Here is a 27,590-nt window from a genome sequence, read left to right as displayed (position 1 = left end):
CCATTGCTACTCTTTGCCGCTAAACCGTTGTAAAAATATTGGAACTTTACAATAGACTGAGTTGTCGGAAAGTAGTCTTACTAATCCAAGGATATTATGGACACATATCATAATATTTACGAAGGAGATGTTATTATTCGAGCGGAACTGTATATTACATGGTTGGTTGGTTGGTTGGTTGGTTGCTCGATCCAAACGCAGCAATTTTCACAGGAAATCTTGATGGTTTTAGAAACTTGTAAGGTTTTTTGAGTATTCGAAGCACCACCCAGGCATGCAGTGGTATTTACGTGTCATTATCGTCACACCACGATCGGAATTCCACTTATCTTATCGCAATTTACATTTATCAATTATTTTCAATAACTGAACTTAGTGCACGAGTTAAGAATATACAATATCAGTATTGAGATGTTGGAAGTAACGATTGGCTAGCGTAGGTCGTGTGGCTGCCATTCAGTTTGTTGTCAAGTCAAACAGAACGGATTCAGTGACTTTTCCCTGGTATCGAGACCGCTAAATTTCAGACCAAGCACGACAACGAAAAATGGATTCAATAAAACTAAGAACAGTTGCAGCATAGGCTTCTATAAATTTTGCCTCACGCTCACAACAGACAATACGATTCGATGACAGATGTAATTCCTTAATTCCTTTGGTGGTATTCATGGAATATTTATTTGGTACAGGTTTGTGCGATTATGCGGGATGACAAAGATTATGAAATCTATAAATATAGGTGGATAGTTCTGGTGCTGGCTTGCCTAACCTGTTGCTTCACGTGGGGTATGGCTTACGCTATTCCGGTGCATTATGTCAGCTGGATTTCCTATTTCGACGCCGGTAAAGGAGAACTTGCGCTTATTGGTGGGATAAATTCAGGCACCGCCGGACTACTGGGTGGGTACTCGCTTGCACATTTCAGCCCAAGAGGAATAGATGAGTAATAGCCAGGCCCTGATTTCGTTCAATTGCTGTTCGATCGACTCGAGTGATGATTTATTAAGCACCTGTTATTGTATTGACTAGAGAACGGACAAAACTGCATGACCAATGTTTTACGGGGACATAGTTGCTAATTTTCGCTTCATCCACTATTTCGTTCGAAATAATATGGTACACTCCTAGAAACAGCTTGACGATCTCACCTCTCGCTTGATATCCAGGTCCGCTGTACCATATTATTCAAAGTCGGCTGGGTTACAGAGAAGCAGGAGCATTGGGCGCGGTCTTCATGATATTTGGATTCATCGCAAGCTCCTTCGCAAGGAACACACCTACTCTGTGCGTATTTTATGGATTCGTTATGGGTATGCATATGATACCAGCCATGTACGCTGAATACGATTGTAATAGGGCAGTGGTTCCCAACCTGTGGTACGCGTACCACTAGTGGTACGCGAGGGTCTTCCAGGTGGTACGCGAGTCTATTCTGTGTTTTTTTCGACCGAAGGAAGTTATTAGTTCAGTTGGGTTGATTTTGAATTTTTTGAATTTTTTTTACTAGTGGTGAAAAAACAATTCGATGCATCTCATCAACCCGGGCTGATAATGCCTAGTCTAATAGAATTTGTTATTACTCGGGCGATTTTGCTTTCTAAAATTGAGCGTTAAGTCATAAAATTGTCAAAATTGTTTACAAAGTCAAATTTTTTTGGACCCCTTCATTTCGATTGTATCGTAGATTTGATATTTTCCAGCTTGTAGCCCACTTTATAGGCCTACCGATGTAGGCGGCCCATTGTCTGCTCATCGTGGATCATAAACTGTTAAACGAAACAAATAGGTTGACAATTGATATGGTGTTATGCTCAACGTACCGCAATATCCTAACTGAAGCAAGACTGCTTGACATTGCACGGTTATTTTATCAAGAAGCGCATGATGAAAAATTGTGATGCATGACAACATTGACAGTATGAAGCAACATGTTGTGTCACCAGCAGTGTACGCGCAGCTTCAGTGTTGCCAGCCAACAACTACTGCTGTTAAACGGTATTTCTCCATTCTTGGCAAGCTACTAAGTAAGGACAAACACTTTCCACCCGAGAATGTAAGAAAGTATATTTCGTTGTACTACAACAAATTTTAATTAACTCTACCATAATACGTGGTGTAACTACTGGGCCAGATATCGTTAAAATAAAGTTTTTTCATGCCAAAATTTGTCAGATTTTAAGTCAAAAACGCTTTCTCGTAAGGATAGACAGTCCCTACCAGATATGAATAAGTAGTACAATTTTAATATTATGTGCGAAAACACCTAATTTGCGTGAATGAAGTAAAAATTTGGTCAAAATCAAGTTCTTTTAGGTCAAAATCCTCCGAATTTTAGGTAACATATCGCCCTAGTTATTACACCTCACATAGCTCAAATACGTGAGTATGACGTCATAAACGGTGAAAACATTTTGACCGCCTACGGCATGCGTAAATTATGTAGGTGGTACGCGAGCACTGCATAAAACCTCGAAGTGGTACGTGGGTGGAAAAAGGTTGGGAACCACTGTAATATAGGGTAAGCGCTCATACGGTACTCGAATTTAGAATGTAGAATAATAGTCTTGTCTAATTCTACACCTCAACTCCCAGAATTATGGTCTATCGGCAAAGTGTATAGACGATAGGGCGAATTAAAGTGCTTATCAAACCGTGATCTTTGATGGTGGTAACAATAGGAAAACACTACCTTCAGTATATAACTCCCAAAACCAAAAACGATATAACACATGACTCATATCTGTCTGAATGATGTCGCGGGCCCGTAGCAAATTCCTGATTTCACGATAACATGCCTGAATTGTGTTAATATATTTGTTGGCCGAGTTGGGAGTTTTATTGATTCATTTTACCAAGGATCATTTTCGTTGCGTTTCTTCATTATATCGAAATAATGATAATAATGGATTTTATACGTAATCCCTTTTTGGGTCCAAAGTAAGTCTATGTATGACTTCAGAATTCCGATACCTAAGTGTTGGAGGTTTACCTAGGCTCCTCGTCGCCACCTCATCCGCGTCAGCGGTGTCTTACAAAAGCCTAGAGGTGGGCCGTGCTTTAAGTCGGCAGTTACGGAAACGAATATCGGCCTGGTGTAAATGACCATAGTAGTAGACAAACACCATGAATACCACAAAACAAACAAACAAGGTCTATGTATTATAGTGGCACTGAATTCACTTGTGAATGACGGTCAATCTCATGGCGAATTAAATTTATCGTGCACATTCGTCGTTTGAACATCACGCGAGGTAAGATCGAATATAGCAAGGAAACTAGCGGTTAGATGAATTCACTGTAATTCCAAAGCTACATAGAGTCCGTGGAAAGCGCAACCCACGTGATGGATCAAAAGTTGATCAACGTATTATCCAGAATTCGTGTCTAGCATATCCATGTTGCTCACTATTTCTCTTTATCTGTCTACGTTAGGAAATATGTATTTTTCTCAACAGGGTTCGGGTACGGACTCAGCTATTTCAGTTCATCATTGGCGGTAAATCTATACTTCACTCGGCAACGTACATTAGCTGAAGGCATAGCTAATATCGGAACCAGTGGGGGTGGATTTTTGTTTACAATGTTAGCTCAATATTTAACGAATATCTACGGGTGGCGGGTAAGTCAAAAAATATATGATCATATTGCTCGAATGACACTTATTCTGATATGCCTCTAAGGGAACACTACTGATCATGGGCGCAATTTCAAGTCACCTTATACTATTTTTTAAATTGATGTACCTGCCGGAGCAACTGCCTGGATTATCATTGAACTGGACATCCTCTCCAAGTGAGAAATCACGTATGAACGGGCGCAAGCTCAGCAATTGCGCTGAAAGTACGAATGAATCCAGCCTCCCAAAGTTTCTTGAACAAAATCAGTCAAGTGTCCGTAAGTGTCATGACTTGTCTCTGAATATGTGCGTTTTTACTCACATTTCGACTACAACACCTAATAAATCTATTCGATTTACTATAGTATAATGAGCCGAGATCATCACCATTGTACGCCGCCGTACCAAGCTTATTACTTTTACCATTCAGGGGCTCGATTAATATACATCACCAGGTCATTTCTATTCCATCTATTGTTTTCTTCATTTTGTGAAGACGTCATGTTTAAATGGTAAAATTCCAAAAGCACTCCGCAGTCTATACATTCAATCATTCATAGGTGTTGCTGCGATAGAATATAAAGTATGCATCTGATCTAAGACATTTGGAGATCAATAAAACCTATTTTCCTCGTTTTATATTTCAGCCAAGCGAAGTGCCATTCGGGAATATATGAATTCATTGAAAAATCCATGTCTCGTTCTCATGCTATGCACTGAATTTAGTTGCTGGCTCGGCATTTACGTCCCAATCATGTTTCTACCAGAGCGCGCCAGGTATGGATCGGTCTTATGAAAACTCACAGGTGAAGGACGAAAGAATAGAGGGACCAAAATAAAGAATTTGATTACACATTACTGATTTATTTATGTATATGTATTGTGTATGACGTGATACGAAGCCTTCTAAAAAATCCCCTATCTTTAACAGTGTTTGAACATCTCAGCATGAAACACTTAAGTGTGTGGGTTGTGAGCTAGGCCGCTGGGGATAGGGTTTGTTTCATGATTATAAAGTCGCATGCTCAAGTAACGTTTTTCATTACGACTGTCCGGCAATCATTTAGAGCAGGCCTGGGCAAAGTGCGGCCCGCGGGCCAAATGCGTCCCGCCGAGCGATTCTGTGCGGCCCGCGAAAGGCTGCATGAAATATAAAATATCAAACCCAATTTTTAGTGTTGCTGCGTGGACTAAAACCATACGATGTATAAACTGGACCGGAAATTCGTTTACTATCAAGCCTGTTCATTAACATACCGTGATTACGCAGCCTATACGTACCTCACATGCCTAACCCAGATTAAAACTAAAGTCAATGTAGCAAGTAATGCCGTTAGAATTAAAGTCACAAGAAGTCACCAAACCTTCTTTGGTACCATTGTCACATTACGCATTACACGGTCTGTGTTTCAAATTGTTACGTGATGTGTTTCCAAATCGATAATTCATGAAACAAGTCAATCAATGCCCAGGATTTCTATGAATATATCACCACCCATAAAGGATGTCAAAAAAAGAAAGCCAAAAGTTGAAATTCAAAGATGGTTGATAACTGCAAACTTCGATAATCAACAAGGCCATTTCGGCAAGCTGCACACTTCTCAGAAGCCATGCAGTTACCAAGACAATAAGCTATATATTATCCTTAGGACCGTAACTACCGCGCCTCAAACCCCCCAATTGCGTGTGAAGCTCGACAGACGCCGAAAATTATCTCATGAGTAAACATAAATTATGGGGTATTTTTTTGAAAATTTATACAACTTCATTCAATGGTTTTTAGAATGGGCATTTCGGCGTTAGCCATTACCGCGCCACGACGCACCAAGATATAGACGAACTTTAGGCCAACACGAGATTCCGAGAAGGCACTGCAATTGCAGCTGCTGATCAAATTAACTAAGTAAAGGGAATAAACTCGACAGCGAGAAAACCTTGGCCGAAAAGGACTGCCCTTATGTTGACCAAAAACCACAAAGTCCAATTGTCCATGGGCAATATTTGCCAGTGAAGAAATAGGCCTACCAATCGGGAATCGGGGTCGTCTTTTTAGTATGGTATGCTTCGGCGATTTCAATATCTTTTCACATAGCAGACGGGAGGTCACGAAATAACAACATGTAACGAAGTAATTATACCAACGGGCCCTCCCGACTATATTTTAATGACAGTGCCTCACTCAGCTCTAGCGGTTAAACTGAGTAGGCCATCATGTGGGCTGAGAGAGGTTAAAAAATATGGCAATATATTTGCATTTAACAATATTATTAACTGATTGAATCATGAATCATGAAAAAATGGGCATATTAGGGCATATAAGACATCCCGTGCAACGTACATCTCGATGGGGGATCGCATTGATAGAAAAACGTGGATAAGGGTTTAAAGAGAGTTAAAAATGCATCATGTTTAACATTGTTTCAAAATATGACGACAAACAGATATTTTTGGGGTAATTAACCGTCACTTTGTCACTCCTCAATATCAACACATCCAAATCCATCCAATCCATCCAAATAATATCAATACACCGGATATTCCAAAATTTCTGACTCAGCCCGCAAACATATTTCTGCTCCTCATTTGGCCCGCGGAGAAAAATAATTGCCCACCCCTGATCTAGAGCAGTGGTTCCCAACCGGTGGGGAATACCCCACTGGTTGGGAACCATTGGCGGGAAATTCAATGGTTTCTGGTGGGGAGTAGACACATTTGTTAAACATTAAATACAGGATAGTCTACATATTTACGGAGACACATGCACGGTCACCGTTACCAGATAACTGCTCTGGAATGTATATATCGAAAATTATAAATTGAAAGTGTCCTCGGTGGACGGCTAAATGTAATCTTTTTTGGAATTTTTCCTCTTCTTCTCTGAAAATGATTTAAATGCGACGGAAAATGTGACTCCGGCGCAGCGAACGTCGGAGTTCGTAAAAAATCGGGAGCCGAGTCAAAGTGATGACCTTTTTTAGTCAACATAATAGTCTCGATCGGAAAATTTTTAAAATCACCAGTTTTCCTGGAGCTTTCAGAATTGATAAAAAGCGCTCTCTTTTCGGGGTCTCAAAATATGGTAACCCTATTTTAATGGGTGTATAGGAGTTTTGGGTAGAGGGGAATGAGGACTCGAAATAAATTTGAAATGGGGAATGAAGACAAAAAGGTTGGGAACCACTGATCTAGAGCAGCGATTCGCATCCTGCAGATCGCTCCGGACTGACGCATGGAGAGATAGAGAAGCGGTATAATCCGCCGCTGCAACACCAATGGATTGCGGGTTCAAGTCCGACCGAGGTCGACACCGAAATTCCTATCCAAGTACATAGGCTTCGAAAATATATATTTACCGCCTGTTGCCGTCACGATTCACTTCAATGAAACCACAACGAAATATTATACTATAAGATAAATATGACAAATATAATTCAACTCAACGCCTATTCACAGGCAATAAATAGACGCAGGCGACTTGTAAAACACGTCGTTGGCGTCCAACCTATCATAATAATTTCAGAATGGCAGGAATCGATATCAACACTGCCGCATGGATTGTGTCTTCGGTCGTTTTATCAATGACTGCGGGAAGACTGGTGATATCCACATTGAGCACCCTCTTCCATTTGGATCCATTTTACACGTACGGAGTTGCAAACGTAAATTTCATGAACGCTCGCGGGATTATGACTCGGTAACAGTTGAACCATTCCAGGCACTGGCGGGAACGCTCACAGCTCTCAGTCCGTTCATACAAACGGAGCTCGGGCTGTTGCGCTACGCTGTATCTTACGGATTCCTGAATATCTCCACTCCATTCATTCGTACGAGCGCAGCACTATTACTTGGACAACAAACATTTGGATTGGCCTTTGGGTGGATTCTTGCCATTAACGGTGTCGGACTTTTCATTGGACCAGCTTTCGCAGGTGATTTGATCTATACACCATTCCCGCAAAGTGGATTATATTTGAGTCGTGGATAACTGGACATATCTATGTGTAGGGTTGCATTTAAAACAAAAATCAATTTAAAACAAACTTGTCTAAAACAAGGATCTTATTTAAAACATGTTTTTTACGTCACCAATATTCAATTGTGACGCCATAATGATTTGACATTGACAATTGAAAATATCTGTACTATAACTGTTGAAACTACTATTTCGTGGGTTCCAACCATCCCATATCGATATACGTCGGCTAAATCGGGTGGTAAGTGTCGGTAGGCTCATACAACATGTTTTTTCGGAAGTATTTACGCAATTATGGCATAAATTTACAACTTAAAATAAAACAATTTTTTTAAATGCCTTTGTTCAAAACATTGTTTAATACATGTTTTTAACAAAGTGTTTGAAAACACGGTTTGTTTTAAATGCAACCCTACCTATGTGGAGTATCAATTGATAGATCACACCAACCAAATGACGTTTGCAACGTATGTCCGATGGAAGCTGGTAAGAAGATAACAAATAGTTTCCAGAGGTGGTCAGTAACGAAGTACTTCTACTTTTTCGAGGTACTCAAGTAGTTTCGCTCTACTTCTGGTACTTGCTAAAGTAGATCTGATTTTCAGTACTTCTACTTCGTAATATTTTGTGATCTACATACTTACTTTTCGCAATTTTCAGTTTGTCAAGTAGAAGTAGTTTAATCCTCCAATCGGGAAGATAGCCTGAGGAATTCCAGGGCTCTTTTCATGGAGCATCAACATTTAATTTTCATAAAATTTGAGTAAAGCCCGGAATTTTCGTCGCGCTTCGCGCGCAGTGGTTCCGGAGTAACCAGTGTGATTCCACAATAGTATCGATGAATATAATTTAACTAGCGGGTTGGCGTGGTTCCGTTCACATAGCATTTTCGCCCTTCGCGATATCAAATATTTCATCACAGTATATAATATTATTGCTCATCATAACGTTTGAAACTGATGTTTCGCAATCTAGCATTTACTTATCAAATCGTAATCTAGCAGTCAATGGCGTGTCCTAATCTGAAAAAGTGTCCTCTTTTCAGATTTCCAAAATATGATAAGCCTAATTTTAGAATACCAACCTTCGAAACTTTCTGGAATAATGACATGGAATACATGTTCCGCTTTTAGAAGTAGTATTTATATTTCACTTTCTATTCCCAGTATCATAGACTTTGAGTTCTAATTAATATTAGTTCTTTTTTCTGCTGGACTGGATAACATACATGTTGAATTATAAAAGCAAGTGTGGTAATGGCTTTCATTTCCGGAAATAAAGCTACACAATATGGCATTTTTACGATCCACCATATTTCCTATTAACTTTTACCAATCGCGCAGAGTGTTTACACCGTATCCTATATAACTTCTCCGTATTGCTCTTCGACTAAACTACATGCCTTATAATATGGGGGAGGGCGCCATACCAGGATATTTACTAAAACGTGCTGTTCGAGTAAACAGAGGATTAGTATCGCCTTCCCATATCAATACTATCATCTTCATCCCATGATGCGGACGTACACTTATGCTGTCAAAAATTTATTACCTCCTGGTATGCATCAATATGAATCCAGCTCGGCACCTTTCGCATAGCTCAATTTGCACCTTTTGACAATCCATGTGAACAAATTACGATCGTTTTCACAACTACTTACTCACTTGAGTAGATTATAAGTCGGCCAATTCTACTTCTACCTCAAGTAGTTTTAGGTTGCTTATGGAAGAAGTACTTCTACTCGTACTTGAGTAAATTTTTTCATCGCTACTTCTACTTCTACTTAAGTTGCTTTCTTGACTACTTTGACCACCTCTGATAGTTTCAGATAAACGCCGTCATAGCAGAGCAGTCAGATGTCAAAACATTTGCTCTATAGCACTGATACCAGTACACCAGTAATTCAATTTGTCACCTTATCTAGCAGAGAAGTCAGACATTAAGAATTGTCGAAATTGATACGGCATGGCGCAAAAAAACATTCGGAGTTGTACGCAACATTACCAATTGCACATGCATATACAGAGATTAAGATTAAAAAAGAATCGACGATTTCTCTACGCCACGCGTTCTGCTACACCGAATGCTTTGTAAACTCATAGCAACAATTATTGTTATAATATCATTATTTCCTTGTGATTCTCATCGACCTTACGGTTTGAAATGGGTCCTCTGATAGCCTACGTAATCTCAAGAGAAAAAGTCATTTTCCGTTGTTTACATTATATTGTGTTTTCTCCGCATTGCACTTTCGTAGTCGCTGATATCAAATTATGGATATATATATATATATATATATATATCGGCTTTCAATTAAATAAAAGGAAACAGGAAACAAAGGATCATCAAGATAATCAGTTTTGGGCCCTTATTAAGCGTCTCCAGCGTGGGCGGTCGTGGGCGTCTTCGCGCGACAGCCCGCGTTGCGCTAGCTCGGTCTCTATTGTTGAGCGCCATGTGGTTCTATTGAGCGCCATGTGTATCTCTAAATTATGGATGCTGGACCGGCAACAAGATCTTGAAACAAATTCACCTGTGATGTTTGATACCCTCTATTACATTGCCAAATGTCGCTAATTTGTACTGTGAAAATTGACCGAATTTTGTTTAAAAAGTCTTCCTGTCTTTCACCTATAACTGGTCTAACCGAGCTGTAGGATATTTTGAAACGCTTCGTACAACACTTGCAACATTGCGAGTTGTCACGTACGCGTCAAGTTCAGAGTAGACCATGAAATAGGGTTACCATATTTAGGAATCTCGAAAGGACGACACTTTTTAAATTTCATATGAGTTGGTTTGCCAGAACTAAAAATAGCTGAATTTGACATATTTACTGGAAGTCTGGGCGTGTTGAAAGAAGTAAGGTCATTACGTTGTGTCGACTCAGGAATTACCCACTTTTCACGATACATCTGTGGTGTTGACTAAAAGGAAGGTCATCACTCTGATTCGCCTCCCGAATGACCCGCTTGAATGTCAGCATTACCTACCTTACGTCATTGATACCGATTTTCAGTTGACTCTGCCCATCAGTCTTGCTGTGCAAGCTTAAAAAAGGACGAATCGCCTAAAAGGAAGACATTTATGTGTCCTCGGAGGACATTTTCAATTTCTTGAAAAAGGAGAACGAATGGTAACCCTACATTGAATCGATATTACGGCACCATCCAGTAAAATGTATCCCAGATTTTTAAATCAATTTAAAATTCCATGTTACCTTTCTGTAATTAATGGACAAGCGTCCAACTTCATGCATAGCAGTTCAGATATATTGTAATATATTTGACGGGCATGTAGGAAACGTGACACGGACCGACGGTTGAGACCAGCACTGGTCTATAGAATCATATTATGAACGTATATACCCTGGTCATCGTGCGACATTATTGCCGATTGGTTGTTACTAACAATCGCGTAGGTGAAGGCTATACTATCAAATAGTACATCTGTGATAAAAATTAGTAGTCTACCAACCAACGCTCGAAATAGAGGTAAGTGCATACTTGCTATTATGCATAAAAATACTCCTACAGCGTACCCGACCAACTGTGAATTTGTGCGACATGTGAATACGTTAATGTGGACTCCCTACAAAACGTTTGCTATTTTATTTGCGAATGCTATTCACTGTATCGCGTGTTTGACAGGTTGGCTTTGCGACCTAACCGGTTCTTACACCTCATCATTCTACTTCTCCGGCGCGTGTCTGATAACCTCCGGTGTGCTCACGCTGTTCAGGAAGAAAGCTGTTAGCCTGTCTTATTCGATGCGTATCGAAAATGGAGCAGGGACAAATGAAGAAATTACCTCTGAATTCCTTACAATAAGTTGAAATGTTTCTTGGCTCTGCAGTTTTAAATGAAACCTCTTAATAATTATCCCAGGACATATTTCAAACGAACGTGTTGTCGCAAAGGTACTGTCTGTAATTGCGTATTGAAAGTGCACGTTAATCAACATAGGCGAGTGCATTTTATCACTACTGGGCGGCACCATTTACTAGTGATTGGCTCTACTTCCTCGGTCGAGACAATATGGTTTGATTATAGGAAAATTAACTATGCTAGTGCAGTGGTTCCCAACGTGGGCGATATCGCCCCCCCCCCCCCTCGGTGCGCGATTTTGCGAAACAAGGGGGAGGATATACCAAAGGGGGCGACTGAGGGCGACAATGTCAGAACGTCCAGTGAGATATATTTAATCAACACGGTCAAAAATGCACTTGAAGACGGCTTATTTTACATATGATGCGAAATAAGGTTAACCCAACGGAAAGTATACGCGGAAACTGATTTTCCGAGCACTTACCACTTCGGAATATGGCATATGTTTTGTAAATTCTCCAGCGATCATAGGTAGGTGAGTAAATTACCGGATCATGCGTCCTTATTTTCGGACCCGTAAATATGGCGAGGGGGCGAAAAATTATGTCGGGATTGATAAGAGGGCGATGAGTCGAAAAAGGTTGGGAACCACGGCGCTGGCTCATTGGTTGGTTATTTAACACATGGATTCAATGAGTCTCTCTCAGGGGCGCGGTGCAGGCCACGCCTTTGAGATGGTGATACCGTTTTGTACAAGATATATAGGCGATCACGGTCCATACCAGTATGGAGAAGAAATGCATCGTAATTTGTTGCATGCAAAAATCGACTTGAGAGTCGCATATTTACCATTTTGAAATCGTTTCTTGAAAGATGCCGACTTACGAACAATCGATTTTCCAAGGATCCCCAACGAAAAAATATTCAAACTATATTTTCCGTTATCGTGAATTCATAACTGAGCAGAGTGAACGAAAATTTTATGCGAGCTTGTGGTACATTACGCAGGACACTACACCACACCAGACTTGGACGACTAGAAATTTTTCAGCTTTTCCAAATTAGATTAGAATTAGATTACTGGCATTTCGCTCTAATTTAGTGAAATTATACAACTAGAATTATCTAGTTGTCAAAGTCTGCACCACGCCACACCACGTCAAATCCTAACCCAACATAAAGATATAAGGGGGTATGGCTGAACACAATGAATCGATCATTAATTCTAATGATTTGAGACGAAAGTGAAGGATTATTTTTCTCATGCTGAAATTACACGAACCTTCCCACTAAGAGCATATGTAAAAACGATAATTAAAAGTTCGATATACTGTAAACCGCGATTGGTCGTATCGGTGAATACGAAACATGTAGTGCTAAGTCACTCACGCCAGTGGGAAATATCATAACTGTGAAAGTCGTGATCAACCAACATCATCGTCACTAAGTGTAGTGAAAGAGGTATGATCGACCAACATCAGTTTACCTCTGATGTGATGAAGAGCTTTCATTATATTCCTGGCGTTCGGACTCGAGGTGCAAATTTGAACTTTTCACATCATTAGTAATGCATTGACTTGATGATGATTGATACTCGAATGGCCTACTCCGCGTGCGATGTTGTCACTGTTGTAGTTGTTTGTGGTATTCATGGTTTTGTCGACTATTATGGTCAAAATTGGTCATTTACACCGGACCAATTTTCTTCATTTTCATTCCGTCGCTGGCGACTTGTAGCAAGGTCCACTTAGGATTTTATAAGACACCTCCTACACTGATGAGATGGCGAGGAGGAGCCTAGATAAACCTCGAACACTTAGGTAGGATTCTGGAGTCGACCTTGGTCGGACTCGAACCCGTAACCCATCGGTGTTCCAGCTGTGGGTTATACCACCACGCCATCTCGCCATGTCGCTGTGTTACATTGATATTGTAACTTGATCGATTAAGTATACACGATATAACTTTAAGGCGTATACAATCAAGCTAGACAAAGTCAATTCTGTTGCATAGGACAGAAAACAAGACACCTGATAACTCCTCGAAAAGGCCATTAGGCTTGTAGGAACGAATGTATTTGCCACATTCACTCGCAACTGTTGCATACGATATTGTAACAGGAAATGGTGAAGCGCATGAAGTTTGAAGTCGGCATTGCTATTTGTCGAGGGTAAGAGTGTGATGACGAGAGGACAGTAAAAGCTTCCTATGTGTATCTGATTTGTTGTGTTAAGTACCGGAACTTAGACGATGGAATGTATACAAGGTGTGTAACTGAGACTGCATCGCGGTCACTGAGGCCGAGTAGTATGATTCAGAGTATATGGCTTTATAATACATGACTATTACGGTACAAGTAAGATTATGCACTGTGCAGTGTGCGCACTGCGCACATGTCAGGTTTCATCGATGATGCACAGCGCCGGAAGATATGATGCCATGATATATTGCAAGGAAGTAACTGATACCATCAAACAAACAGCTGTGAGCTGAAACGGATCTGCAGCACCAGTGGGCGAGTTGACAAACAGATCCTCTTACTATATGCCCCCTTACCTAATCGGGGGTTGGGCTCGCAGCAATTTCACCCTGTGTGTGTCTTTCAAAACGCAGTAATATTAATTGCGATTGTAATCAATGGACTTAACTGATGCTGTATACTGACATATGTTGCGGTGGTTTATCTATTATGGATTTAACGTAGTACACGCCGGCGTTATCGATGTGGTTTATATCAGTCTCTAAATCAATGTGTGATTCCAGGATAACAGCAACTAAAGTTCAATTGAATATCAGTCATTGCAAAGAACAAAGGTATTTACTGTGATATGCCCTTGCCTACGTTCTCTCAAACATATCAAGTTTCATCCTATTGTTCACAATTCACTAGGGACAGGCCGTCGTGATTAAGGCTGATGCGTATAGTATCGAGCAGAATGTACAAGTACATACACATTACAGGCGGTTGGAGGAAGTGGCGAAAATGACATTGTGTTACTTTATGGTTGTATGGTTGTATGCACGAACTTGTAATACGTATCCTGAACAACTGTATCGCTAATCCAGGACAATAGGCCTACTGCAGAATTATGCATTTTAGATAGCAGATAAACAGGAGTGTGGTAGAAATACGAAAAAGCGAGTCACGCGAGGAAATAAACATTAAAACTAATTACTAAGAGTCAAAAGTTAACATATTCCTCCCTCTTAAGGTTCAAAGGTAGCCCATATTTACGTAGGTCGATCGAAATCGAGAGGATAACGTCCAACTAACTATATGGTCTACGTATCAACATGACTAGATCTAATTCGCTGGGCCCTATCAGTTACTTACGATTGCGTCGTTTGTGCTAGTGCTGAGCAACACCATGCGAGGCTGTATGCTTTCCATTTGAAATGAAGCGTGGTTGAAGTTTATTTGTGCCTCCTCCAATATCCATGAACTGTTTTCGCAACGGAAACAACAATGATGAAAAAGTGATAGATTGATGGGCGATTAGGTCACGGCATGCGCTGATATAGCTTCTTACTGCCGCAACACTTGAATCATAGGGTGCTGCACTGGTGCGGACACAAGCAAACCGCAGATTAGGAGCAAGTGAGCAGTGGACGGCGAGTGTGAGAGTGAAAATGCTAAATCGCGGGCGCAGCAACGGGCAATGCGCTTGTGCTTCGCGCCTACGCTCAGTTGCTCACTTGCTTCTGAGCTGCGGAATCGTTGCTCGTCTTTTCATTAGCTTCCTTGTTTCATTATCTTCATTATAAATTTGTACAAACTGAAGGCAACCTTCCAGCCGGCATTTCTGGGTCACAATACCGAACTACGTCACAATGTAAAATTCTAGAGTGATTTCGGAGAGTTCCGGGGCCAAGTGCAGTACCGCGGTAGCTTTCGATGGATACCATTTTTTAGGGATGGTGAGAACGTGAGGTTCACGTTCGTGTTCTGTGTGTGAACCTCGGAAATTTAGAGGTTCGCGTTCACAACAGAACCTTGGTAGGTTCTGCACTGTGAACCTTTTTGGTAAATTGTAATTTGCACTTAATTATATAAGATCTTTGGTTCAAGGTTATTGCATTTCGACTGTGGGTCACTCTATGCATGGCGCTGGCAGCATAAAAAATCAACACTAAACGAGCATTCACCATGATAACCTTACAAGTTTTACTTGCATTTTTGTTACCAAAAATTTCTCGAAATATCCAGCTTTCCGTTTGTGAATAATTAGTGACTCTCTGCCGTGAGCTTGACCCGCAATCACACAACATCACGAGCGATATACGTAGACAGCGAATGATGCTTATGAAACCAATCAATGACATTGATATCGTTTTCTGATGTAAAAAATCGAGCGGGCGTATGGGGTCAATCTCGACTTCATATCTTTACTGTATCATTAAAACCAAATCCGTGCGATTAAGGTGCTGGCTACTGCTATATAACTTGTTGTTTATGTATCGGTAGCGAGTATAGAAACCCGTTTTACACTCTGCTCAACATCAATGTAGCAATACTCAGATTCCGAACACATTGTCCGGTCTGGCTAAGACCATTAAGGCGTAAGCTTATATTTCCTGGTAAGTCCTCGTCGAAATTGTTGGCAAAACGACGAATGTATTGATTTTATGAGATTATTATATCCTTTGATAACCGCAGTTGATACATTTAGCGACGTTTAAAACGCCAATATGTACTTCAGCAATGCGACATTATGTGGCCCGAGTCTTCGCTGGGTATCCTGTACAATAATATAGGCTATCACTTCATTGAAAGATAGGGTTGGAATGAGCAATATGACGTCACGAGGTTCACGTTCGTGTTCACACAGAACCTTTCAAAAAGGTTCGCGTTCACACGAACCCGAACCTTTCAGAGGTTCACACCATCCCTACATTTTTATCACATTTTGGCAAGCCAGTCTAAATAATGCCTTTGGTGAGATGGAGAGCATGACGGAACCATATCGCGTCTTATTCATCAATTTGCCGACCGATATCATAATACTTGTGATAGCTGAGACAAGTCTTCGTATGGTTAAAAAGTTGCATATCAACGGGACTTTTTGGGCTCAGGACCCCCTTTTCAAAATCTTGAGATATATGACAAATGTTGCCGGCTAGTAATTGATAATTTTATCGGTCCAATGTAATAGTTTATTTTTATATAATGGTGAAAACGCCTTCAATTTTTAGGGGTATTCTTCGGACAAATCTAATTCGTCGAGCTCGATACAAAATATGTATTTTTGGTAGGTCATTCCGAAAAGTACCATACATATGTGATGGATTACATTGCTGCATAAGCAATATTCAAGTACAGCTCATGTGCAGCAATGAAGTCCAATTCACATGCACACGTTGTAACACACTGTCCAATTCGGGCTCCGGCTAAAAATACAATCAAGAAAATCGCTCACGAATTGTCGTGAACGAACATATTGCTGGCGGCGATTCTAGAGCATTTGCAGATCGAATCGACAGGAGAGGCTGTATTTCAGCATGCGCCTTTCGAAATTGGTTTCTATTACGAGTTCGCTTCGCCTGACAAGTAATTTGACTGATATACAGTAGGTAGACTATTTGCAGGACTTCGGCCACGTGGATTAGTTGAGCATAGCAGAGTAAAGTTCTAGTTTTACATACCAGCTGCAGGGTAGTGACCATATCAAAATTTTACGGCAAAAGTAATTTGAGTTTGACCATGATAAATGTGTGCGCTGCATACGTGGTCGGTAGGCTTTATAGGCTACTAATTACGGCATAAACACGCTGAAATGCTTGGCGATGTAGAGTCGTGTATAATAGTATAAGCAACTAACACTAACTATCAAGGTACGAAATTATTCCAGTGTGCCCTGTGCAGGCACCGGCTCATTTGAATGTAATATAAGTACTAAGTTGATGTTGGTTGTAGTAATATAGAATACAAATCGCGTAGTGAACGTTAGGCTCGATTTTGAGTGTAAGATGAGACTGTATCGATCGCGTACCCGTAAGTCGTGTATATATTTCCCATTCTGCAGACTGTAATCTTCCGGGATGCTGAGCCAGTGCACAATAACGCGAGATCCATGTAGTGATGTTCGCAGCAATCTTGAGGCATACTCTCGGGTGCTAGCTGCATCCGATGAAGTCAGTGCGCGGTGAGTAGGCTAGCGATGAAACAGCGATGCAAAGAAATTGTGGAAAGGATCATAGGAATAAAATAGATCCTGCAATCAAACGAAAACCATTTTCACAATGAAAGTGGGCTGCTTAGCGCATAATGAAATCATAGTGTCCTATATGGTGTGGATGCAAGCAAATGTCACGGTTCAGTGAAATTGGTCTATGTCATACTTGGCTAAAGGCAATTTCACGGTGATTTCGACCGGTTTGCCGAGCCTCAAATTTGATCAAATGGGTATCAATCGAAAGCTGCCGCTGTACTGATTACGAAAATATAAAATTTATTTCGCCCATGGCTCTGGAACCCTAACAATCAGCCTCGAATTTTATATAGTTATGGAGAGTGGCATGTGATCAACAATGCTGTCTTGCGAAACGAGAGCGTAGCTCAAGAGCAAATGAGTGGCTGCACGGCGAGAGTAAGTGCTCAGCTGAGCCGCGAGAAATGCTTGTGTCCACACCATATAGGACGCTATGATGATATCAACTCAGTGAATGTAGTAGGTATCGGTACTCCGCTAGGATCAGTTCTTTCATCTACGGGCAAGCAATTGAGACGTTATGGAATAACAATTATAATGATTATGAAAACACCCGAGTCTTGATGGTCACTGGTGATGTTGTGCTACGTTTAAGAAATAGCTGTTTCATGAATGATATCAGAATGTGTACTATACGGTATACGTGGACCTGCATCATTCCACTCGTTCTTGATGACATCTTGCATTCACACTGTTAATTTTACGGCCGAGTCTCATAGTCACTGCAAGAATTGTAGTCAGTAGGTATGGTGTGAACGTGAGGTTCACGTTCGCGTTCTGTGTGTGAACCTCCGAAATTTAGAGGTTCACGTTCACAAACGAACCTTGGTAGGTTCTGCACTGTGAACCTTTTTCATCTATTACAATTTTCACTTCATTAGGCCTATAACATCTTTGGTTGAAATTTATTGCATTTCAACTGCCGGCCACTCTATGCATGACGCTGGCAGCATAAAAAAATAAACACCAAACGACCATGCACCTTGAATATCGCAAAAATTTTACTTGCTTTGATACAAAAGTTTGCTCAAAATATCCAGCTTTCCGCTTGTGAATATTTCGTGACTCTCTGTGTGAGCTTGACCCACAATCACACAAGACCAAGAGCGAAATACGCTACATGTAGGTAGATATACTCAGCGAATGATGCTTATTCAACCAATCAATGAAATTGATATCGTTGTCTGATGTAAAAAAATCTAGCTGGCGTACGTGGTCAATCTTGATTTCATGTGTTTATTGTATCATAAAAAAACAAATCCTTGTGATTGGGGTGTTGACTACTGCTGTAAACTTGTTAATGGGGTAATATTGGTAGCAAGTATAGAAACCCGTCTTACGCTCTGCGCAATATCAACGTAGCAATACTCAGACGCCGAATGCATTACCTGGTCTGGCCTAGACCGTTAAGCTTATATTCCCTCGCAAGTCCTCGTCCAAATTGTTGGCAAAGCGACAGAAGATATTGATTTTATGGGAATATTGTATAATTTGATTGCCTCAGTTGATACATTTGGCGACGATTGTCGACGTTTACTTAGTTATAGGCAGGGCCGTAACAGCACTTCGTCAGGCCCCCCCCAAAACTTTGGTCTTGGGCCCCCTATAGGGTTATAGACCTAACTTCTGGGGGGCTTCGCCCCCCAGACCCCCCCTCCGGCGATACACTGTTTACCACTATTCGTCATATTCATTGGGAGTGTGTTTAGTGAATCAGCTTTTGCCGCCTGAGCGCGCGAAGCGCGGAAAATTTCTAGAATTCATGATTTCATCGGTCAGTATGATCGGGAATTGCATATATTGGTATCAATTTTTATCTTCTCTCTGCTCACGTAACCAGATTTGCCGGTAGAGCTGATTGAGGTGTGTTTGAAAAGGTAGGACCACTCAATAATAATTAAACATCTTCGGGCGTATACCCGTTGGCAGGAACGAAACAGCACCTCGTCAGGCCCCCAAAAAAGTGGGTCTAGGGATCTCATAGGGTGATAAAACGACCCCCCCCCCCATCACGTTGTTCGCGTTTGTCCCGAAATTATCTGTACTGCATTGTGAGCCAGCGCGAAGCGCGAAAATTTTCGATAATTTATGATAAAATCGGTCAATCAGATCGGCGATTGCATATATATTATGCTATCAATTTATTGTCCTCTCTACTCACGTAATTAGATTTACCGGTAGAGCTGAGCGAAGTGTCTTGAAAACGGGAGGGCCCGTAAATAATGATTTAACATCTTCGGGCGGACGGACCCGTTGATATGACTTCGTTACATGATGTTATTTCGTGGCTTCCAGTCTGCTATATCAAAAAATATAGAATCGCCCAAACGCAGGCTTCTAAACTAAGAGACGCACACGATTTCAAATTGGTATTTCTTCACTGGAATAAAATTTTTCCCAGCGGGATGGTATTTGTCTTGTGAGGTTCAGATTCCAAAGATAGGAACATTCGGTGCCAGTCATTTAGGCGCCTATGGACAATTAAACCTATATGCATTTTGTATAGCCTATATAACGAAGTCTTCGGTCTGCATAAGGGCATAGACCTTTTCGGCCAAGCTTTTCTCGCTGCCGATCGTTCTGGTACACTTCTTGGAGTCGCATGTTATATGGCCTAAAACTTGATTGTATGTCATGGTTGGTCGTGGCGCGGTAATGGCCCAATACCCTATAATATAGAGAAACGGCTACATAAAATCGCGCGCAGCGCGAAAAATTTGGAAAAAATTGCATAAATTTTCAAAAAATACTCTATGATTTATGCTAATTCACGAAATAATTTTGGGCCCCCTTCGAGCTCGGGCCCCCCCCAATTGGGGGGTTTGGGGTGCGGCAGTTACGGTGCTGGTTATAGGCTATCATATCACTGAAATGTAGGGTTGTAATTAGCAACATGACGTCACGTGACGTAATGAGGTTCACGTTCGCGTTCACACAGAACCTTTCCAAAAGGTTCGCGTTCACACGAACCTGAACCTTTCCGAGGTTCACACCATCCCTACTAGTCAGCACTGCTACAAGCCGGCTGTACTCATACTTCAATGACATTAGGCAGTACCCGTCAACTCGACAAATTTTGTACCTTCATGTAAGTGTAAACTGTCGCAATACGTTACTTTATGCGAAATATATTACGATTATTTTTTCGATACGTGAAATTTACCGGCAGGGCCGGGCTGATACATGTTCGCAATCCGCGTACCCACAGTACCACAACCATTACAGGGTATGTGCGATTTACATTTTATATTCAGGTCCAGCGACTACTGTACTTACATCCTGGGCCGTAACAGCCGCACCCCACTCTACAAATCTACAAATAGCAGCAACCCGTAAATGAATTTCCTCTTCGAATCTCGTAGCTTAGTCTGGTACATTTGCGCGATTCCAATATATTTCAAACATCATAGCAGCCGAGAGATCACGAAATAACAGCATGCAAATAGATTCAATAATAACACCCCCATAGATGTATAAATATCCAATTATATGTCATTCACGTTCCCTAAACTTTCGAAGACACCGCCTCCCTCAGCTACACCGGTAAATCTAATTAGTCATGCATCAAAGAATTCTTCGCGCTTGGCTCCAGCACTATATAAAACACACACGATGTCCCCACATGACAATGAAATCTGGGTTTCGAGAAGCCGTGAAATAGGGTTATGGGGGCGAGCCCCCCTGAGAAGTTCAGTACCTCGCCCTATGTAGCCCAAGACCAACATTTTGGTTTATTATGAAGTGCTGTTTCGGTCCTGCTCACATAGTATATTATATCACCCACAATATGCCGACAGATCAGAATTCGATAGCAGATATGTAGGCCTTATGTACCTTTTCGTTGTATTCATGAGATATATTTTGCAGGTTTATTCCGTTATGCAGAATGTAAACGATTATGAGATATATAAATACAGGTGGGTAGTGCTAATGTTAGCCTGCCTAACCTGTTGTGTAACGTGGGGTCTGGCTTACACTATTCCGGTACATTATGTCAGCTGGATTTCTTATTTCGACGCCGGTAAAGGAGAACTTGCGCTTATAGGTGGGATAAATTCGGGCACAGCTGGACTACTAGGTAAGTACTCGCTTGTACAGATTTGCCCAAGAAGATTAAAAAAACAGATTGACCATCCATGTTTGACCTAATACCAGGGTAGTAATGGCTCGACTAAATATCCAAAGGACTCGACTAGACTTGTACCCGATTAATTGAGTGTAACTCTACCAAATCATATGACTCGGCCCATTTTATATGCCTTGATTCTAGTCTCGTGTGTCAGGATCGATAATTAGAAAATAGGCCCGAATACTGTCTCTTTTCTATTCGAATGCGTAGGCCTATGTTAAGAGTGACGAAAATGACTTTATTATGAATGCGCGGTCTTCGATATCACCCAAGAATTTCACAAAAGTGAGTGGAACGGATTAACATGACTTGAGTCCGATTAAGAACAGTGAACATTATTACTTTGACTCGAGTCTCAAAACTATGACTTGGACCTGACGTGACTTAAGTCAAGACAATATAAGTAAATTTGACTTATGACTCGCAACCTTGTGACTTGGTTACAACCACCTACTATCCGCTTCCCTTTCAGGTCCTCTGTATCATATTATTCAAAGTCGCTTGGGTTACAGACAAGCTGGAGCATTGGGCGGAGTCTTCATGATGTTGGGATTCATTGTAAGCTCGTTCGCAATGAATGTAACAACTTTGTGCGTATTTTATGGATTCGTTATGGGTATGCACTATGCATGTGTCATCAACCATATCTATAGGCTAAATATGACTATAACATGGTTCTCTATCCTCTCTTGATGTACCCGAATATAATTATTGGAATAATTCTCTAATTTTGGAGACATGGTAGAATTGAACGAAAGCCGTGTTTCCATGTCTTTTTCTCTTGAAATTAATTCGTTCAAAATGTAAAAACTTATGTTTTGGTAATATGCGATGAATTTAGGGCGTATGCCATATTATAGGGTTACCATACAGTAACCCTACCATATTAAGAATGTAAAGAGTGCGAATATATTTGTTGGCCAGGAATGAGTTTGCTTAATCGACTTCATCACGGCGTTTCAGCCCCTTTCTTTCTGTTCGTTTTACTGCATTCTTGTAGAATCCCTAATTGATACAATCGATAGCGAAATGATAGTGTTAACAGTTGAAAATCGTTTATACAGCAGGTTATCACTTTTGGCGTCCAATTTAGGCCCACGTATCAGATGCACTGAATTTCGTTCAATAATAGTCAATGCTATATGCCGCATGTCTTGTTGGTACATTTGTCGTCCAAATGTCACGCCGGATAAGATCGAGTATGACGAGAAACAATAACCATCATCTAATATTCTATAACAGACAGTCCGTAGCAACGGCGACTCGTGTGGCGGGCTGAAAGTAGGCTATTGTGAATACATGCGGTCGGCTAGCATATACCGTATCCGCCCACTTAACTAAATGCACTATGTTCATTCATTTGTGAGCCCTCTCGAATATATTTCTCACAGGGTTCGGATATGGACTTGGCTACTTCTGTGTATCGGTGGCGGTAAACCTATATTTCACTCGCCAGCGTGCATTAGCTGAAGGCATAGCAAATATTGGATCCAGTGGGGGTGGATTTTTGTTCACGATATTAGCTCAATATTTAACGAATACCTACGGATGGAGGGTGAGCGCAACAAATATGGTCACATGGCCCGAACCCCCAATACAATTGTCTTCATATCTTTCGAAGGGAACTCTACTCATAATGGGAGCGATTTCAAGTCACATGTTGCTATTTTTTAAATTGATGTACCTACCCAGGCAACTGCCGGAATTATCATTGGACTGGGCGTCCTCTTCAAGTCCAGAATCGCGTGTGAGCGTCCGCAAGCTCAGCGATTGTGCTGACACTACCAATCAATCCGGCAACTCAATGCTGCTTGAACAAAAAGTGACAAGCGCCAGTGAGTCTCATATTTTTTCTAGGGATGTGCGCATATGTACAGCCATTTTAAAGACTACACCGCATATACATATATTCCTCATTGCACATCACCATTTCTCGCAGTCGTCTGGAGCTTATTGATTTGACCAAGCACGCGTCAACACATACATTTCGTTTTGATATATTCTTCCGGTTTTCTGCGAGTGGTTGTCCCCTACTGTGAGCATGAGCATTCCCTTTCTAAACTCATTTTTAATTCCTATTTTTTAACGTAATAATTCAAGCTGCCCGCTTTTGGTGTAAGTGTATGAATGTATACATGATCAAAATTGGGGGAGGTAAAAAATTCAAGCCTTCTGCGATGCCGATTATTTAAGGTTTCCGATAATATTACACTTCACGCCAATACTGAACCGTGACCTACGATTAGTATCGTAGGCCCTAACTGAACTAATGTATAATATGAATGATACTGAGTTAACGCTTTTCTGGAAAGGAATCGGGTGTATTCATTAGCAGTGTAAAAATTACAATGTCTCGCGTGCGAATTCGTTTTTGCGGCACGCTTGGTTCATTCATTGCGATTAGTTCGTTCTTTCGGACTACACTCCCTCATATCATAACGCTTTGTGCGTATCTTCGCTTCATATGATAAAACGTATTTCATCTAGCCCAACATACCAAGCACAATAAAGCTATTTCCCCATTTTATATTTCAGCCAATGGAGGTAGAATTCAGGAATATATGAATACGTTAAAAAACCCGGTACTCGTACTCATGCTATGCGCCGAATTTATTTGCTGGCTCGGCATTTACATCCCCATCATGTTTCTGCCAGAGCGCGCCAGGTATGATACGTCTTATAAATGGCTGAATGACGAATTAAAACAAGAACTAAAGGAGTCTGATTGCATCACACCATTGCATTTATATATTTGACGAGATAAAAATGCCCTCCTGCCAAAATCCCATATGTGTGGATAATGTATGAATGAATATGTGTCTGGATAATTAGCTTCGATTTGATATGTATGAGTGCCGAAAATCCATTTTCACAGAGATAGGTGGAGGCAAATGTATAATAACGGGTAACGATTCCGACGAATCCTTTCTGTAGGATCGCAATACATACGGCACCGAGATTGAGAAGCCGATTTTTAAAATGAACATATTACGTCAAGCCTAGTCATTTCTATCTAGTAGCTCATCTTGAAGTTATTATTCTGGAATAGCGGTTATGTATATCACATAGAGAAAATGACAAACATTTCGAATTCACCCTGATAAGATCCTACTATTCCAACTTACCACAAACCCCAGCAAACCATCTCTAAATTGACATGTGTGTGAACCAGTTGCCAATTTGGCGATTAAAATGAGTTTTCGCAGTATAATATTTCATCTCAGACGGTCATTCTGTTGATGACAGTCATACAGTTTTAGCAGCAATGAAGCAAAACTGACTAGTGATTTCCTTAATTAAAAAATTAAAAAATTAGGTTATCGACCATTTCGCGGATCCCCTGAAAATGCTTCGCGTACCCCCGGTTAAGAACGACTGATGCTGGACTGCACCAGAGTGCATATGGGTTTGATTACTGTTAGTCTCTTTAGATCGCTAGAGTTAGACTTAGGGTTATAAAGTCGCATGCCAAGTGTCAATGTTCATTGTTCAAGCCATAGTACCGTACTTAATTGTATTGCATGTTCAAACGTCGGGCAATCGTCAATGGCTGTTGTACCCAACATATATATTACGGTTTTGCGAAGCCAGTAAACAACGGTATCACACAATATGACATCACCGGCATGAAATTTCGAATAATTTGATTAATCAGGGTACATATAGGAAAGTGTGTCCGTGAGATGTTTAGAACCAACAAATGAGTTCGCCAATCATAAATGGAGGGAAACCAGCGATCCATGACGTGTGTCGCAAAGTAAATAAGGCTCACAAGCACCAAATCCGAGTAATAAAACCGAGTTGGCGACTTCCATGCATAAATGCGGATGCGAGAGCCCGCGGCGATTTCGAAAATTTGAAGCATTGCTATTATAGGCTACTCTCAGACTTCGTAAATGTAAACTACACTCATTACCCGCTACCTAACTGAGTTCCATGTTTCCTCGATACTGAAATACTACGTTGTGCCAAGTATGATCAATACTATTTAAGTAGCATGCTGATTTACGCGCAAATAATTTACACGGCTGAAAAAGACGTTGATAATGATCATCGTTCAACATATCACTATAATTTCAGAATGGCAGGAATCGATATCAACACTGCTGCTTGGATTGTATCCTCGATAGTTTTATCAATGACTGTTGGACGACTGGTGATATCGGCATTAAGTACCCTATGTCATTTGGACCCGTTTTACACGTACGGAGTTGCAAACGTAAGTTTCACTAAGGCTGTGGTTACGACCCGTTTCATGATCGAGCCATTCCAGGCACTCGCCGGAACGCTCACGGCTCTCAGTCCGTTGATCCAGACAGAGCTCGGACTGTTGTGTTACGCGATATCCTTCGGATTCCTGAATGTCTCAGTTCCATTTATTCGGACGAGCGCCGCACTGTTACTGGGACAACAGTACTTTGCTTTGGCTTATGGGTGGATTCTTGCCATGAACGGCGTCGCGCTGTTCATCGGACCAGCTTTCGCAGGTAATTAAACCTATATGTCGCTAATTAGCTATATTGGGCTGTTCTACATATCCGTGCGAAGTGCCAAAATGAATAGATTATTGCCACCTGAATGACTTGAGCCGCGCATATTCAATATAGCTGGTGAGAGCAGAACGAATGATTTCAGTTCGTAACGTTCGTTCAGCATTCAGAGATCAAGATGCATAAGAGTATTTTTCTAAAATAAAGCACAGAAACCTTGCTCGCTTCGGGCGTTCAGCTTCATGGACTCCTTTTTAAATTCATAACAGCAATCATTGTTTTATCGTCATTTTCCCGCGCGTTGCTGATCCATGTTACGGATTGAATTGGATCTTATAATATCGTACAGTGGTTTTGTTCAATTTGAATTAAATTGTGCTCTTCATCTTTGCATGGCACTTTTAATATCGTAGTCACCAATGTCATATCACGGATATTGTCCAGAACTCTGGTTCCCAGCCGTTTTTGTTGTCAAGGACCCCTTCAGACAAATGATTAATTCTGCGGACCCCTGCCTAAATTTTCTCCAGAAACCTAGCCTATATCCAGTCATATACAATATATAAATTCGTTATTTACATCGTGAACTTTTACATTAGTTGGTCTGCGACGGTACCGCTAATGGTTGTTACTATTACGTCAAGCATGTAGATCGGGCCTATAATGTACATCCTAACGAAAGTAAGTAGTCTTCCAACAAAGACGTTTGACGTATAGAAGTGAAAGTAAACGTAAAACAAAACTACTTAAGTAGAGCGAATACAGTATGCTACTTGAGTATCATGTAAAAATAACACTACTTCGTTACTGACCAGTGTCTAACTGTGAATTTATGTGGCCCGCGATGACATGTGAACATAGACTTGTTAATGTCATTCACCGCATTGTGTCTTTCACAGGTTGGCTGTTCGACCTAACAGAATCTTATACGTCAACATTTTCCTTCTCCGGCGCGTGTCTGATCACTTCTGGTGTGCTGACGCTATTCAAAAACAAAGCCGTCAGCCTATCTCATTCAATGCGTGTCGAAAGTCGGGCAGTGACAAATGAAGAAATTACATCTGAACGTACAAGCTGAAATGTTTATTTTCTCTGCAGTCCTAAATGAAACCTTTTAGGGATGTAGTACAGGAAAATTTACGCACAGAAGCGCTGTCGCGAGACTTGAAGGCGCACGACGTGGTCTGCGTAGTACAGGGGCCGGGAACCAATGGCTCGCGAGCCATTATAGCTCCTTCGATGCTATAATATGGCTATTTATTTGATCAAATACTAATTTGGCACTTATTCGCATCTTATTTATGAATATTATCGCAGTTTGTGATAAATTTTAATACCGACCGGTA

General features: G+C 41.0%; 2 protein-coding genes across 2 annotated transcripts; both read left to right on the top strand.

Moving 5' to 3' along the window:
* Positions 1-693: 693 nt before the first annotated feature.
* LOC145438312 (monocarboxylate transporter 14-like) lies at positions 694-11,818 on the top strand. The gene is made up of 8 exons (XM_080315708.1): positions 694-900; positions 1,167-1,310; positions 3,456-3,619; positions 3,681-3,894; positions 4,264-4,393; positions 7,137-7,275; positions 7,332-7,545; positions 11,240-11,818. The coding sequence occupies exons 1-8, from the start codon at positions 702-704 to the stop codon at positions 11,422-11,424; spliced, it is 1,389 nt and encodes a 462-aa protein (XP_080171834.1). The 5' UTR covers positions 694-701; the 3' UTR covers positions 11,425-11,818.
* A 9,319-nt stretch (positions 11,819-21,137) lies between these two features.
* On the top strand, positions 21,138-27,590 carry LOC145438310 (monocarboxylate transporter 14-like). The gene is made up of 8 exons (XM_080315704.1): positions 21,138-21,703; positions 22,227-22,370; positions 23,146-23,309; positions 23,376-23,589; positions 24,290-24,419; positions 25,835-25,973; positions 26,028-26,241; positions 27,144-27,590. Exons 1-8 carry the CDS (start codon positions 21,454-21,456, stop codon positions 27,320-27,322), a joined length of 1,434 nt encoding a protein of 477 aa, XP_080171830.1. The 5' UTR covers positions 21,138-21,453; the 3' UTR covers positions 27,323-27,590.

The sequence above is a fragment of the Botryllus schlosseri genome, chromosome 4 (genome assembly GCF_051294905.1).
Source record: "Botryllus schlosseri isolate E-star chromosome 4, Bs_hap1, whole genome shotgun sequence".
Lineage (NCBI taxonomy): Eukaryota > Metazoa > Chordata > Ascidiacea > Stolidobranchia > Styelidae > Botryllus > Botryllus schlosseri.
The sequence above is the reverse complement of the archived record's forward strand: the minus strand, read 5'-3'. Positions and strand labels throughout refer to the sequence as shown.